The sequence below is a fragment of the Neolamprologus brichardi genome, unplaced genomic scaffold (genome assembly GCF_056152115.1).
Source record: "Neolamprologus brichardi isolate AB-2024 unplaced genomic scaffold, ASM5615211v1 NODE_ptg000031l+_length_7269946_cov_1, whole genome shotgun sequence".
Lineage (NCBI taxonomy): Eukaryota > Metazoa > Chordata > Actinopteri > Cichliformes > Cichlidae > Neolamprologus > Neolamprologus brichardi.
The window spans coordinates 4693324-4710662 of record NW_028270136.1 but is presented as its reverse complement, the minus strand read 5'-3'; the positions used below and the strand labels follow the sequence as shown (position 1 = coordinate 4710662).

Below are 17339 nucleotides of genomic sequence, written 5' to 3'. Positions count from 1 at the left end.
CGGTCTAGCCTCCGTCGCGCTGCCCAGGTTGCCTAGCAACCATGATAGCTGGAAATGTGTGGTTGACAGAAATGAAGGAGAACATATTTTGTTCGTTTGTTTCTACATGAGCTTTGTGTGATTTAATAAGTATCTGAGGCTGAGACCACAGGACTGTAAAACATGATTGTTGGGCTTCATTTCTGTACTGAACAGTCATTTAAGATTAGCTAGTAGATAACAATTAGTTAATGTTGTTCATGAGACTAAAGTCAGTGTAAATATGAGATGGCCAATATTATAGTTATTATATTAATCATTATTAGTTATTACAGCAGTGAGTTTGAACTCTCAAATCAAATCACTTCTATTGTCACATCACATGTGCAGGTACACTGGCACATGTGAGTGACTCTGTCAAATACTGAGCTTCAGTAAAGATTCAAGTTGCAGCTATTTATATTTCCTATCATCTTAAATCTTCACTTAAAGACACTCAAGTATCTGTGACAGATGTATTATATATAAGAGACAAATATTGTTCTTTTAATATGTTGGCATTACTAAATTTGGCTCAATGCTTACATATATGTGTGGAAGAAGCAAATGTACGAGCTGTGATAACTGTGTCTGATAGAATGAAGAGTAGACTGATATATGAAATATTCCTTTATTGGGTGAGAAAATCAGACCATGTCATAACTGCTTTAAGTCATACAGAATAGATATCAGAGCCTTAAACAGGCTGACTTCTGCTAAATGGGTCAAACTGGGCAGAAAGTCTACAAACACATAACATCCTTATAGAATATGATGTAACACTATAGATCAACTTACCTCAGAATATATAAAGCATATAAACAATTACAGCAATATGATGCAACAAACACAGCAGTGCTACTAATCCAAAATACTCAAAGCTTCATAGAACTGAAACAAACATTTATTTTTAGCTCCATTCTGCTGCTGATACATACTTTAGGTTTCTGAACATTAATCTTGTTGCTGCCTTTCATAGTGTGTAACTTGAAGGCCCTGAGTACTTTCTCCCACACTGAAAACACTGAAGGAGGATTTAGTGTTTGTGTTATTACGAGTGCTAAACAAGAAGAGTTCCAGATGGTACAGTGGACACATGTGTGACTCCTGTGATTAAAGCATCTTTCTTTCAGCTTAACGAGTGAACCGTCAGCTCGTTCAAACACACGTTAAAGTCCGTTTGGCTCGACACCACCGAACAGAGGCAGCAATATAACAGAGCTAACATTAACAGTGCAGTGAATCCTGCTTGTGCCGTGATATTCAGGACTGCAAACCGAGCAGCATCACTGACTTTCAGCTTGTTGTGTTTGTGGATATATGACTGACTTTAATTATCCACAAAATCATCAGATTCTCTGTAAGATTAAGGTTGACTATTGTATTATTATATTTTAAAGGCTTTAAAAGCAAGTAAAAGCTGAACGTACAAACATTGCTAATGGCAAATAACTTTGCCGACATGTGGCCAACAGTAATGTTTTAATGTTCCTCATTATTAAACATATTCACATAAATAAGTGACATAATATTCAGTACTTACTTTTCACAGTTTACTCTTCGACCGCTCCGCTTCTGCCGTCTGCGGCAAAATGATCCACACCGACTGCCGCGCTATGAATTGTGGGATATATGGGACCACGAAGTCTACACCGCCACAGCCTTAAAATTCAGGGAAATGAAGGACGCATGTGAGGGCCGCATTTCGAGCAGCCTTTGAATTGGGACAGCCTTCGGCACGCCACTGTGACGTAATCGGCCTTAAAATGCGGCCTTTAAGGCTGCAGACCCTGAATTGGGATACAGCCACCTTCTCTTCAAGTAATGGTGTCATTCTTGAGAACCCACAACAACATAAAGAAACAAGACATGGTGTCAGAAGCTAGACTTGAAGAAAGGTAACGGACTACAACATAGCAGTAGCGATGGATCAGCTTAGCAGTGAACATAGTGTAGCTAATGCCGGGCTCACACTGTGCGATTTTTGGCCCATTTTGAGCCGATTTTTGAGTCGTGCAACCGTTTTGGCGATCGGCCCGATTTTGGCCTTCATCGTGCATCGTGTAGTAGAATTTCTGTTATAACCTTCATTTTATGGAAGCACAGTGTGAGCACTCAGGTCGCATCAGAGCATCGGGCCGTATAGTGTGAGACCTGCATCGTGACCTACGAACTTCTAACCCCTGCGAGTCAATCGTACAGTTTGAGCAGGAGCTGAATCGCGCAACTGAAAAAATTGCACAGTGTCTGCCCAGCATTAAGCTGGGTTTGTAGCTTAACAAAATTGTACTGAAACATTTGACAGATTTTCGAACGCTGTGTACCACATAACATCGTTTCGAGGACAGTAAACAGAACCAGAATTCATACATAAGGCACACAGGATGTCGATTTTCAGAAAAATCAAAGGATTGATTTTAAGTGCGCCGTATTTTCCAAAATACACGGTAACCACGACGGCCCGCTAGCATGCGCTACCAAAAATAGTGCTTTGTTGTGTATCTGACGGACGAAAGCTAAACCAGTTCCACACCAGTGAAGCTGCAGCATTTTTACAAACCAGTTCTGGTTCATCCGTTTCATTCAACGATCCACTTTCGCTCTTCTCATTCTGCGTCGTCGCCATGTGCGTATGTAAACAAAGGCACTGCGCATGCGCGTTTTACCCATATTCTATCGCGATATTTCATTTTCCTATCGTTGCCCAAAATTACACCGGTATTACCGTGAACGGTATGATATAGCCCAGCCCTACTTGTGGTCGCTGCAGAATGCAACATCCTCCTAAAAAATGTATGTAAGCATATGGGAAGAGATGCAATAATTGTAACAAAAATAACCATTATGCTAGGTGCTGCAAAGCTCAAACCTCAAAACAGAGTACAGTCCATACTGTGGATGAAGAAGACACAGAGGAGCTCTATGTAGCGGCAGTGACAGACAATAAGACAGGTGAAAAGGACTGGATAATGACACTCAAAGTGAATGACACACTCATGAAAGCCAAGCTGGATACTGGAGCTCAAGTGAATGTGATATCAGAAGCAGAGTTCAAGAAAATCAGACCTAGACCTAAAATACATCCAACAAAGGTTAAAGTAAGTGGATACTCAGGTGCAGAAATACCTGTGAAAGGAAAATGCATGGTTAAAGTGACACACAAAGACAAGGAGCACACACTAACACTCATTGCGGTGCCCATGAATGTGCAGCCTATACTAGGGTTACATGCCTGTGAGAGTCTGAACCTAGTGAAAAGAGTGCTCGTTGTGGAAACGGATGATGACATGGACTATAATGAGTTGATGAAGGACTGGAGAACACACAATCAGAGTCGATGAAAGTGTAAGACCAGTCATTCATCCATGCCGCAAAGTACCATTTGCTCTACAAAAGCCACTGAAAGCCGGGTTGGACAGGATGGAAAACCTGGAAGTGATTGAAAAGATCGATGAACCAACGGAGTGGGTGAGTTCTCTTGTTATTGTGGAGAAAAAGACTGGAAAGCTCTGAGTTTGCATGGATCCTAGAGATCTGAATAGAGCAATAAAGAGAGAACATTTCAAACTACCTACAAGAGAAGAGATAATGTCACAGTTTGCAAAAGTGAAGTACTTTAGCAAGCTAGACACTTCATCAGGATTTTGGCAACTGAAGCTGGACGAAGCAAGTTCAAAACTGTGCACGTTCAACAGCCCATTTGGCATTGCTTCAGCACCTGAGGTGTATCACAAGACAATACACATGATCTATGAACACCTGGAAGGAGTCGACACGTCAATGGATGACATCATTGTGTGGAGTAGCACAAAAGCTGAACATGACATGAGACTGAGAAATGTTCTTGAAGGAACCAGAAAAGCCAATCTGAAGCTGAACAAAGAGAAATGTCAGCTCGGGGCGAAGGAACTGACATTCGTTGGAGATATCCTGAGCAGTGAAGGCATCAGACCAGATCCTCAAAAGGTGTCTGCAATTGAAAACATGCCGAGGCCGCAATGCAAGAAAGATGTGCAGAGATTTAATGGCATGATAAACTACATGGGAAAATTCATACCCAATCTCTCGGAAAAAATGGCGCCACTGAGACAGCTAACTGAAAAGAGAATTGAATGGGAGTGGAATCATGAACATGAGAAAGCATGGCGTGACTTGAAAGATCTGCTTACAAAGGAACCAGTTCTGAAGTTTTATGATCCAATGAGACCTATTAAGATCTCATCAGATGCATCAGAGAGTGGGCTTGGAGCTGTTCTTCTGCAGAAGAATGATGAGTGGCTGCCTGTTGCATTATTATTATTATCCATTCTTATTGGATATAGCAAACAAGCCAGGCCACTCATACAGTACGACTAACAAGAGCTGTGTGAGACTGTGTACAAATGTGTAACAATGTACTATATCTATATACATATATCATTTTACCAGCTAACACAGGGCTCGTGCTTTCAGTGATAATAAACCTACACGCATTCGTCTCTCTCCAGTCCGAACAAGTACCGTCACGTTCATTTAGGAATGCGGACTTTGTTGGTTTGTGTGATGTTGTGGGCTTGGTCTGTTATTTGTCCCATTACGTCGTAGCTACTCGGTGCTTGTTTACGGTTTTTTGCTGTAAAAACAAGTTTTCTTCCCACGCACAGCGGACACTAATGTTTTTGTCACTTTTTATGGAATCAAACTCAAAGTAAGGTCAGTACTTCCACGCTTTAAACGCTGCACACTCACACTCTCTCCTGCCCAGCACACTGTAGTAAAGCTTGTAATGAACCTGTTGCATAAATTGCCAAAACTGGAGTGGTTTGGAGCTCTGTGCGCAGTAGCGTTAGTGACGGGCACGCTCGGAGGCGTGCTCCATAACCTGTATAGAGTAGTCTGTTGTGCACAGGAATAAGCTGCATAAAGTTGGGAAGCGTATCTGTAACCGGAAGGTTGCCGGTTCGATCCCCGGGCTCTCTGTCCTGGTCGTTGTGTCCTTGGGAAAGACACTTCACCTACCGCCTACCGGTGTTGGCCAGAGGGGCCGATGGTGCGATATGGCAGCCTCGCCTCTGTCAGTCTGCCCCAGGGCAGCTGTGGCTACAACTGTAGCTGCCTCCACCAGTGTGTGAATGTGAGAGTGAATGAATAGTGGCATTGTAAAGCGCTTTGGGTGCCTTCAAAAGCGCTATATAAATGCAATCCATTATCAACAAAGGTCGTCCTGCTGCCTCTTCTCTAATCCCGATTCATTTTAGGAACAGAGACATCTTTCAACATGGAGCACCTACACCTCTCTCAGGAGGGAAGATTAAGGCACAAATTAGAGACAGGACAAAAACCATAGCAGATGTGTCACACATAGCAGGATGGTTCCCTGGTGTCTAATGTGTTCAGCTTCAGACAATCAATAACCTGACTTATGGAGACTGAAAAGTCTCTTATTGGTTGTAATAGTTGTTTATCCAAAGGGTGGAGCTCCACACAGTAAAGTTTAAGGACATTTCCGTGCAGAGTCATTAGCTGATGAACTTGTAATAAAGAGACTTTAACTGAGGTGAAAGTGAACCTCTGTCAGGCCTCCCGTCTCAGATCCTCGTTATTTCTAACCAGGACAAACAAAATGAGAGGAAAGCATTAGCACTGACACACACACTGTTTTGTTCTTCACTTCCAGCTTCATCTGAATAGTTCACAACAGGATAAAAGCTTCTGATTAATGATTATTGGTCTATATAACTTTTTTTTAAACAAAGTTTACAAAGAGCTCTGAAATAAGAGCAGAGATCTGAACACTAACCTCAAACACAAACTGTCACCATGATTCATTAAAAATAAGAGTAATAAAGCTCTCATAGCAGAGACATTAAAGCTGCAAGAAGTAGTAACTCTCCCTTTGGAAACTGTAACAACACCCAAAACATATTTCAGCCCAAATATTAATCTGTGATTCTATAAAGGAAGAAATACACGAACATAACTTTTCTAGTGAAAATAAAAACAGTCAGTGATGAAGCTCAGAGTTCAGTCATATTAAAAGTGCAGTAAAAACTGTCAGATAAATGGTGTTGATTAGGGGTGTCAACATCAGGCTGGGAGGGGCCAGAATCAGCCAACACTGTATGGTTATGGAAAACATGAGGGAGGGCATAGTTTTTAACTTTATGAAAAAAGACCACAACAATGTTTTTGTTTTGTTTGTTTGTTTTAGTTTTACAGCTTTTCCAGCCTCCCCCATTATAATAATAAACAACAACTAATCAATGAGCTACCAGAACTTGTAATTTTACAGTCTATGAACAGAGGACTCTACAAGTCCTTTATACAGTCCAGGTCAAAGTCTGATCATCCTTTATTAATAAAACTTTATTGGTTAGTCAGTGTGAACAGTAAGGCTCACAGGGTGGTGGTGGTGGGGGGGGGGGGGGGTGGGTGGAGGTGACTTTACTTTTCTTTTGATGTAAACTCTCTCAGTTTTGTTCTCATCTTATGAAACTCCTCAATGATCTTCTGACTCTGATCAGCTGCCTTTTTGATGGCGTCTCTTAACTTTTGATCTTCTTCAGGAGTCGCAGTCACTCTGAAGGCTTCCTTGATGAGCATTACCAGACCACCCATAACATCCAGCAGGGTTTCAGTTACAACCAGAATTCCTGAACTCATCTCTTTCAGGTGCGACACTCGTCTGAGGGTCCTCTGAAACTCGTCCACATCAGTCTGAGAGTCTCTGGCCTGAGCTTCAGCTGATTCCTTTTCCAGCTTTTCACAAATCGTCTTTATTTCTTCCAGGTTCTCTTTCAGTGGTCTGACTTTGGCCATGAATTCTTCTCCCCACTTTTCTACTTTCTTTGCTTCTTCTTTCTCTGACAGAATTTTTACTACATTGGTAGTAACAACAGTGGCTCCACCTCCAGTAACTGCAGCTAAACTCAGTCCTGCAGTAAACGGAGCTGCTAAGATCCCACCAATAAGTAATCCAACTCCCACTTTTCTCGCCGTGTCAGTTTTTCTCTGCATTTCTTCTACTTCATCAGAAATCCTCCTAAACTCTCTCATAATCTCTCTCATGCTTGATTCACTCCTGTCAAACTCTGCAGTGAATGACTTTGCAGAATCTTCAAGTTTGTTCTTTAAGTTATGCAATTCAGGAGGCAGGTCATTGCTCATTCTTGCTTTATTTGGAGCTGAGGCCATTTTGCACAGCTTCCTCTGAAGTGGACGTGTGGTGAAAGTTTTACTGTGTGTAAGTAGGTAGGCAGTCTTATGGGAAGCAGCTTGAACTCTGACCTTTGGTTTGGATTGTAAATCAAACTGTTCAGCAAGACTCTGTGGACACAAACAGAAACAGAAACAGGTCATTTTCAAAAACGTTGTCAGGGCTAATGAGCGGTATGGATTCAGGCGCGGAGCTCTGGGTTGAAGCCGACAGTGTGTTTATTTACAGTGCTTGGAATACAGTCTTCAAACAGTGAGATATCCAACAATGTCCTTTCTCTAAATCCCAAAAGTGGTGAAGGCGAGTTTCCCCGTGAGGTCGTGTGCACTCCTTCTGTGTGAATTCCTCCTCCCGAAAACACCCGTGAACCCCTTTTCTCCACTCCTCCGTTCCGTACTTCTCCACCTGAGAGACGAGCAAACACAACAGCGGATAAGAAGGCTTGCCTTGCTATGCGGGTTATAAGATCACAAGCACACTTATCTACCGAGCTCCGAGTACAATCCAGCGTCGACTGCTGTCTGGACACACCTTTAAATACCTCCGTGTAGTGAGGAATGATTAGCGGCAGCTGGAGCTGAAGGTTACTCTTCCGGGTCAGAGGTCGGCCTTTCTCGCTCTCTCGGAGGCGCCGCCCCTAGGCATAGCCCGACCCGCAGAATAGGGAGGAAGAGAGAAAGAGAGGAAGGCGCACACACATCACAAATAAGCAGGTCGTCCGGGGAGGACCGTCCGACCGTGACAAACGTTAAAACACTGATGCTCACATCTGCTGTATTCATTTCCTTCCACTTATTCAGGGTCACAGAGGGGGGGCTGGAGCTTATTACAGCTGCTACAAGGCAGGTCACCAGTCTGTGGCAGAGCTAACACAGAGGCTACGTCCACACTAATGCGTTTTCGTTTGTAAACACATCTTTTTCTCTCCGTTTTGGCTTCCTGTCCACACTGAGACGACGATTTCTGTCAAGGAAAATGCAGCATTTACAATTTATGTAATTACTATGCACTTAATGCATGCATATTATTAAAATCTGGGCTATAATGGTTGTATTGATGTATAGCAACTTGAAATGCTCCCAAAAATGGCTCCACAGCATGTAAAAATATAATATAAGCTCTGGCGGACTTGGTTCTATGGTAGGTCTTAAAGGGTTAAAGATTAATATCAGTCTGTACATGCTCCAGATAGCTTTTCTTCAAATTCTGTAATTCTCACTTGCTTTTGCAACTTTGTACTTTTGTGTTACTCACAGCAACAACTCCACCTCATTGTTAGTCCATTTAAAAACTCGGTGCTTTTCCTCGACCTTTTGCCGTGACGTCTCAAAGAGCCGGAAAGTAAATAAACGGCAGACAGAAATCTCCTTGCACTTCACACATGCGCAGTACTGGAACATAAGCATTTTTGGCCGTTTCAAAGTGGACCCACAACTCTGTGAAAACGACTGAAAACGATAGTTCTGCTCAGATAGTTTTCAGATGAAAACGCCGTTTTCAAATTTATCCGGGCTAGTGTGGACGTAGCCAGAGTGGCAGACACTTACATTCACACCTATGGGCAATTTATAGTCACCAATTAACCTAACCCCACTAACTAACTGTCTTTCATCTGTGGGAGGAAGCCTGTGTACCCGGCGAGAACCCACACAGACACAGGGAGAACATGCAAACACAATGCAAATGGTGGCATTGAACTCACAGCCTTCTTGCTGCAAGAAAATAAAAGTCAGTAGTAAATAAAATATTTTTTGACATTTACCTGAAAATAAATTTTAAACAACAGCAGATCCTCTTTGCGTTGCTTGATTGATTAATCTTTCTCACCGATGATGATAGAAATACAAACACTGTCAAGGTTCAGCAGGAGGATCAGGCAGGATTCTGGAAACAAGGAATGAACTCAAAAATATAGCTTTACTGCTGAAAGCCTGCCGGAAGACAAAAATACTGTGGCCCTGAGAGGCCAAACGGACTGCAACTTCAGAAAACACTTGCAAAAAGAAAAATGCTGCAAAAAGAAAAATGCTGCAAAAGCACACACAACACAACGGAAATGTTTCTGGGGAGACAATAACTCGCTGCTGTTGAACTGTTGGATGAATGAAGTTGCATGTCGGACGAAAGAAGCGACCTGTGAACACATGAACATTTTTACAGAATAACCACCAAACTAAATAAGTGGATCTAAAAAAATCTGAGACTGGAGTAGTCCAAATTTACCCCATTTATCAAAAGAGAAACCAGCAATAAACAGAGTTCAGCAATAAAGACTGATCACAGTTTCAGAATATATGATGTCTGGAAGCTCAACTGTCAGCCATGAGTTAGCATCCTCAGTGTTGTAACTCCACCAAGACACCATCAGAAGGTCAAGGAAAGGGTGAGAGATAATTTATGTGTGTTGCACAGAGAATCAGACTGGTCTTACATAACACAGTTTAACCCTTTAAGACCTACCATAGAACCAAGTCCGCCAGAGCTTATATTATATTTTTACATGCTGTGGAGCCATTTTTGGGAGCATTTCAAGTTGCTATACATCAATACAACCATTATAGTCTAGATTTTAATAATATGTCTGCATTAAGTGCATAGTAATTACATAAATTGCAAAAAAGTGCAATAAACTACAAAAAAATTGAAAATCGTTTTTGTTTTTTTAACATATATTTCTAGTTAGAGAAATTTAAGAGGCTTATCCCTCAAAACTGTAAATACAAAAAAGTTGCACAAAATAGTTTCCCACCACAGGAAATTTATTTTGAGTGTCTTCATAGTTTTATTTTTGAAATACACCAATTCTTATATACTGCAGGAAAAACGAAAATAAATATTATAGTGCAAATTTGCAAAAAAGCAGCATATGCATCAAAATAAACTATTTCCAGCAGTGCAATATGAGTCCTAAGCATCCCAGAAACCACACAGAAAGTCAGAAAGTCAAACATAACTTTTAAAAACACCAGTACAGGCTCAGGCTGTGTCCCATTTCAGGGTCTGCACGCTTGAAGTACGCGCACTACGCGTACTACGTACGGTGCGTACTATAAGTACGAGAAGTGCGGAAGTGAGAGGCTTGTGAAATGGGACGGTATATGCTTCGTCGTGCTGTTCAGGTTGCCTAGCAACCATGATACTAACCGCGAGACATGTTTCATACAGCTTTGTTTGACAGAAATGAAGGAGAAAATTGTTTTGTTGTTCATTCATTTTTGTCATGACATCACTTTGATTAGTTGAGTATCTGAGGCTGAGACCACAGGACTGTAAAACATGATTCAAGGGCTTCATTTCTGTGCTGAACAGTCATTTAAGATTAGCTAGTAAATAATAATTAGTTAATGTTGTTTATGAGACTAAAGTCATCTCACTGTGGTAATGTAAATATAATATGGCCAATATTATAGTATTGTCAGATTATTATGATATATATATATATATATATATATATATATATATATATATATATATATATATATATATATATAATCTATATCACTGACTTTCAGCTTGTTGTGTTTGTGGATATATGACTGACTTTAATTATCCATAAAATCATCAGATTCTCTGTAAGATTAAGGTCGACTATATGTATATTTAGAAGTAGAGGCTTTAAAACCAAGTTAATGCTGAAAGTACAAACATCACTAATGTCACACAACTTTGCCGACATGTGGCCAACAGCAATGTTTTAATGTTCTTCGTTATTAAACATTCGCACATAAATAAGTGACGTCATATTCAGTACTTACTTTTGACAGTTCACTCTTGGCCGCTCCCTTCTGCGGCAAAACTATCCGCACCCACCGCTGCGCTATGAATTGTGGGATATATGGGACCACGAAGCGTGCACCGGACCACGCTTGATATTTGGGGAAATCGACGGCGCATTTGGAGTATGCATTTCAAGTACACTTCGAATTGGGACAGCCGTCGTCGCGTGGCGGTGACGTAACCGCACTTAAAATCCGTACTTCAAGCGTGCAGACCCTGAAATGGGACACAGCCTCATTGAGGCCCGTACGGTAAAATACATTTCCGCGAAAATAACGTCACTTCCGGTTTCAGGCAGGTCATGGCGGACATGCGATGGTTCGCGCTGACATCTATTCCACCGTAGGAAGTGTTACGAACAGCTGATCGGATTGTCAAAGCGTGTTTCTGGAATATTATGTTTTTGTTGCTGCAAGTGTTTTTTATGCAGCTTTTGCAAAACTATATGTGGAAGGAAACTGTGACCGAGGACAAGCTGATGGCATATAATGTAAGTACAACTCCTCCGGTTTCATATGCAAAAACAATTATTGCGCTAGCTCACGTGGTTGCAGAGCTACCGGGATTTAAAAATAGTTACGCAAAACAGAGCGTGCTGCTCTGACCGGTTTTAAAGGGTTAATAATTACCCTAATCTATTGATGCAAATTGGCTCTTTGCAAGCCAAGAACCCAGAGTGATGATACAGCTGAGTGTCAGAAGAATGTGAGAGTCTCCGGCATGTTTGTCACAAATGGAAATAAGGGAAGTTGTTGTGTCTGTTAAAGCGTAGAATCAAATAAAAAGAGTTATGTATGCATTGCATTGCTAAAAGATTAATAAAAAATCATAATGTGTGTGTATGAGTTAAACGGTCCTTAAGACATGAAAAAAAGGAGAAGTAATTTCTGTCTGTATGAAACTTAAGAGTTATTAGGGAAGTTGAGCTGCAGCATTGTTGGGTGGAGCGGAGGAGGAACATAACATGTCCATAGATGGTGTTTCCGTCTAGAAGATGTCTTGACATGTCTGGACAGGTCTGTAGAGGTGTATAAAGATGGGAGGCAAAAACAGAGAGGGTTTTTTTCCTCTAGTCCCGAGCCGGTGAGTAGGTAGAGAAGAGACTGAAGATCCGCGGTGAGAAGACGAGCGAGGGACGGCAAGAGAAGAAGTCATAACCCTTCACCGTGGATCGACTGATTGGGTTATGAATTTTGAACTGCCTACTCATCGTATGCTGAGTTAGGATCGGAGTCAAGAAGGTGAAGTCGGGGAGCCTTGTACCGGGCTACGCTTTATCTTTCCTTTGGACTTCTTCCAACACAGCGGGGAACTGGATTCTATCGGTGCGCACAATCATCTTCCTTCCCTCCTAAAAGAAGACAGTTTGTGTTTTATAATATTAACATATATACATATATATATACAGTTTTGTTATTATTTTAATGTTTTACTGTGCAAATCCATGCTTAAAGTGCAATGCTAAATAAAGTGCTTGATAAGGTGCTTTTAATAAAGTGAAAGGTGTGCTCTAAAGTGCTATACAGATAATATAATATCAATAAATGTAGTAAGGGAGTCCTCTTCCTTACACCGAGTATTGCACAGTCTGAGCTTGGGGTGAATTTGATGAGATGTCCACACCTGGGACGATTGTGGCATTGTGTTAATACCTGAATGTTTCAAACCAGCAAACTGCCAAACGTTCTGCTTTTATAGGTGCGCTCACAGTCGCTGGTTATCAGTTAACCAGGTTCGTTCTCTTGATTGTTACAGATACAGAACAGTTGTTCTAAGTTTGTGACCAACTTTATTTTTCACGTGACTATTTATAGTTCTGAAGTGGAAATTTAAAGCTCTCAAAGAAATACATTTCTGGATTGTTGGATTGTTAGCTTAGCTTGGTTCCTGACAGGACAATACATTCATGTATTTTACTCAAAGATGTTGTCTAAGCATTTACTTCTGTCTCATAACTATGTACAAATCACTGTCCTTATTTGGAGCAGTTTTTAATTTGTACTTGAAGGTGGAGGCCATAAAACACGAAGACTCATGAACACGATGTATCATGATGGTCATGAGGTGATGTTTTCAAATTTGGCACAAATATTCTCATGGAAAATATCACTGTCATCTCATACAACAAGGTTTTCCCAAGAAGCATAATTAATTCATGAGCAATTAGAACATTTTTCACATTTTGTTGATTTTGTTTGTGGGGATAGGTTGATTGAAAAATCTAAATTAAGGTGTGGATGTGAGTGTGAATGGCTGTCTGTCAATCAACAGTTTTGCCGTGTGGGGTACCTCAGGGATCTGTCCTGGGTCCAGTTCTCTTTTTACTTTATGTATTTCCCCTAGGCCAAATTATTATATATATATATCTCCTATCATCTCTATGCTGACGACATCCAACTATACTGTTCCTTCAAAATGTCTGAGTTTTATAAATTGTCTAATTTAAGTAATTGCCTGACAGAAATCAACAAATGGTTAAATGACAATTTTCTCCAACTAAACTCTGATAAAACAGAAACTCTAATTATTGCTCCAGACCACATGGTCCCAGAAATTAGACAGCATATCAGCTTCTTAGACCCTTCTGTAAAATCAAGCCTTAGAAACCTCGGTGTTGTATTTGACAGCTCGATGTCGCTCGAGCAGCTGGTCCGAAACTGTTTTTATCATTTACAGAATATCTCTAAACTCAGACTAATGGTATCAAAGCTTGAACTTGAGATGATTATTCATGCTTTTATTTCTTCTCGTTTAGACTATTGTAATGGCCTTTTTACTTGTTTTAACAAATCAGCCTTAAATCGTCTTCAGACTGTGCAGAATGCTGCAGCACGGCTCTTAACAGGAGAAGAGAGAAGATCGCATATCACTCCAGTCTTGGCCTCCCTTCACTGGTTGCCTGTAAATTTTAGGTTTCATTTTAAAATTTTAGTTCTAACCTTTAGGGCCCTACATGGTCAGGCTCCTCAATATTTATCTGACCTGCTGAAACTTCAATTCAATTCAATTCAATTTTATTTATATAGCGCCAAATCACAACAAAGTCGCCTCAAGGCGCTTCATAGATACAGAGAAAAACCCAACAATCATATGACCCCCTATGAGCAGCACTTTGGCGACAGTGGGAAGGAAAAACTCCCTTTTAACAGGAAGAAACCTCCAGCAGAACCAGGCTCAGGGAGGGGCGGGGCCATCTGCTGTGATTGGTTGGGGTGAGAGAAGGAAGACAGGATAAAGACATGCTGTGGAAGAGAGACAGAGATTAATAACAGATATGATTCAATACAGAGAGGTCTATTAACACATAGTGAGTGAGGAAGGTGACTGGAAAGGAAAAACTCAATGCATCATGGGAATCCCCCGGCAGCCTACGTCTATTGCAGCATAACTAAGGGAGGATTCAGGGTCACCTGGTCCAGCCCTAACTATATGCTTTAGCAAAAAGGAAAGTTTGAAGCCTAATCTTGAAAGTAGAGATAGTGTCTGTCTCCCGAATCCAAACTGGAAGCTGGTTCCACAGAAGAGGGGCCTGAAAACTGAAGGCTCTGCCTCCCATTCTACTTTTAAATACTCTAGGAACAACAAGTAGGCCTGCAGAGTGGGAGCGAAGTGCTCTAATAGGGTAATATGGTACTACAAGGTCATTAAGATAAGATGGGGCCTGATTATTTAAGACCTTGTATGTGAGGAGCAGGATTTTGAATTCTGGATTTAACAGGAAGCCAAAACAGGAGAAATCTGCTCTCTCTTTCTAGTCCCTGTCAGGACTCCCTGCAGCATTTTGGATTAGCTGAAGGCTTTTCACAGAAACCACATACATCTTCTCAGGCTTTAAGGTCATTAGATCAGAGACTGCTGGTGGTACCGCGCACTCGTTTGAAAACTCGTGGTGATCGGGCCTTTCAGACGGCGGCTGTCTCTCCGCTGCACGGTCTCCATTGATTCTTTTAAGAAACGGCTGAAGACATTTTTATTTAGAAAAGTTTTGATTAATTTCTTCTTATGCTGTTTTTATAGTTTTATCGTTTTACATTGTTTTATTTACTGTTATATTGTTTTTATATTCCCATTTCCTGTGTTGTAAAGCGCTTTGTGATTTTATCTGTGAAAAGCACTATATAAATAAATTTTACTTACTTACTTACTGTCCCTGTGTGTTGGCCCTGCGACAGACTGGTGTACCCCGCCTCTCGCCCTATGACAGCTGGGATCGGCTCCAGCACCCCCGCGACACTGATAAGGAGAAGCGGATGGATGGATGGACATTTTGTTGATAATCCAAGTGATCCCAAATAATCAAAGAGTTGGGAGTTCGTCTTGTAACCGGAAGGTTGCCGGTTCGAGCCCCGGCTCGCACAGTCTCGGTCGTTGTGTCCTTGGGCAAGACACTTCACCTACCGCCTACTGGTGATGGCCAGAGGGGCCGATGGCGTGATATGGCAGCCTCACTTCTGTCAGTCTGTCTCAGGGCAGCTGTGGCTACAACTGTAGCTGCCTCCACCAGTGTGTGAATGAATAGTGGAATTGTAAAGTGATTTGGGTGCCTTGAAAAGTGCTATATAAATGCAAATTATTATTATTAAAACTAAAACTCACGAATGGGAGGGTCAATGGTGATCATATTTTCCATTTGTCTGATACTGAATTGTGGGTGCCCACCTTTAAAGAGTGGTGATGCTACAGATGTTCTGGACTACGAGGTGTGTAAGGCATCCACATGTTAGAATTGGGAGACTAATCTTTGTATTTGAAACATTGTCCATTGTTGAATCAGTAACTTTCAGAATTTGACTGTTTTTGTTTCTCTCAGTGAACTTAATGCCAACACAAACAGTTCTGGATGTTTACGCCGTTGCTCTGTCTGCAGTCTAAACCTAACCCTAACAGTAAACAGTAAGTGTTATTATGTAGTGCTTTAAATAACCTGCCTCATTCACTCATTTACAGAAGCACTTAAAAATCTCTGAACATGGAACGATAGATGTTCTCCAACTCATCAAAGAGCAACTTGTGTTTGAGGATCTTCCCCAAGGATACATTGGCATGCAGACTGGAGCAGTCAGGGTTTGAACCACCAACCTTCCAGTTAGTAGATGACCTGCTCTACCTATTTCACCATCTGTTTGTAAAGACTTTTGAGAACAATTCAATGAGTATATAAAAACATACATATGAATTGAAAGGTTAGAGTTAGGGTTTGTCAGTGATGATGATTTATACCTCAGAGGGTTAACAGTTGGTTCATGTCGTCATGTTATCTGTGGGTGAAATGTGCATGTGTAAGGAGGTTTTGCCTAGAGCAAAAAACACTTCTGGAAGGGATGAGCCATCTTATGAGCTTTTGAAGCTTACAGAGATAATTTCGTTTTAAAGGAAGTCGTATCATTGCTCAGGTCAGCTGCCGGCCGAATGGAAATGGGTTGTTTTTCTAGCTGTCAGACTTGGCGGTGAAAACAATTGTTTCAGCCACACAGTACTTCTACAATAAAACGAGTCTGTGATGTGTTCTCTTCTTGATAGACAAAAACTTGAAGCAGTTTACTAAAATACAATTTGACCATAAAATAGATAGCACAGTGGCACAACAAGAAGGTCCTGGCTTTGGCCTTTCCGTGCAGGGGTTTGCATGTTTGTGTGGTACTCTGGCTTCCTCTCACAGTCCAGACATGCAGGTATTGGGATTAGATTAATTTGAAAATGGTGGTAGGTGAATGTGAGCATGAATAATCTCTCTGTGTTAGCCCTGTGGTGACCTGTCCAGGGTGTACCCACCTCTCGTCTTATGGCAGCTGGGATAGGCTCCTTGCCCCCCATGACCCTGACTTGGATAAGCAGAAGAGGATGGAATTAAAGTACATGATGCTCATAATGTCCTTAAAGGGACTTTCTTAGTCCATCTATCCTCTTATGCTTATCCAAATCCCCCAGAGGGAGCATTGTTTTACCAGCAGGCATGTTTTCAGATGGCTGCTGCTGTATTTTTTAAAGCCCCGCCCCCATTTCTTCTGGGGGCGGGATTTCCTTTTCCCAGGTCACCATAGTGAATAAAAATGCTTCTCAGCGACTTGCCTGGTTAAATAATGAATTACATTAATGTGATGTGCTATCTTTTTGTACAAATTGGTCTTGCACAGAAGTACAGCCCCGCTCTAGTTCAACTTCAGTTGATGTCTCTTCAACACAAAACTGATTTTTTGAACATTTTTGGATTATTTGATAACTTTACTTCATTTTGGAAGGTTTTTAGCGCGTTTGAAGATCAGAAATATACAAAAAGTAGCTTTTAAGTTTGTATTTTTTATTGAAAAAAAAACCCATCTACAGCAGATGAACAGCATCTGGAAGTCAT

The 17339-nt window shown here is 41.2% G+C and overlaps 1 protein-coding gene across 1 annotated transcript; it reads right to left on the bottom strand.

The window, feature by feature from the left end:
* Window positions 1–6441: 6441 nt before the first annotated feature.
* On the bottom strand, window positions 6442–7164 carry LOC118455555 (uncharacterized). Its single transcript, XM_087837414.1, has one exon. It carries the CDS (start codon window positions 7162–7164, stop codon window positions 6442–6444), a length of 723 nt encoding a protein of 240 aa, XP_087693540.1.
* Window positions 7165–17339: the final 10175 nt, after the last annotated feature.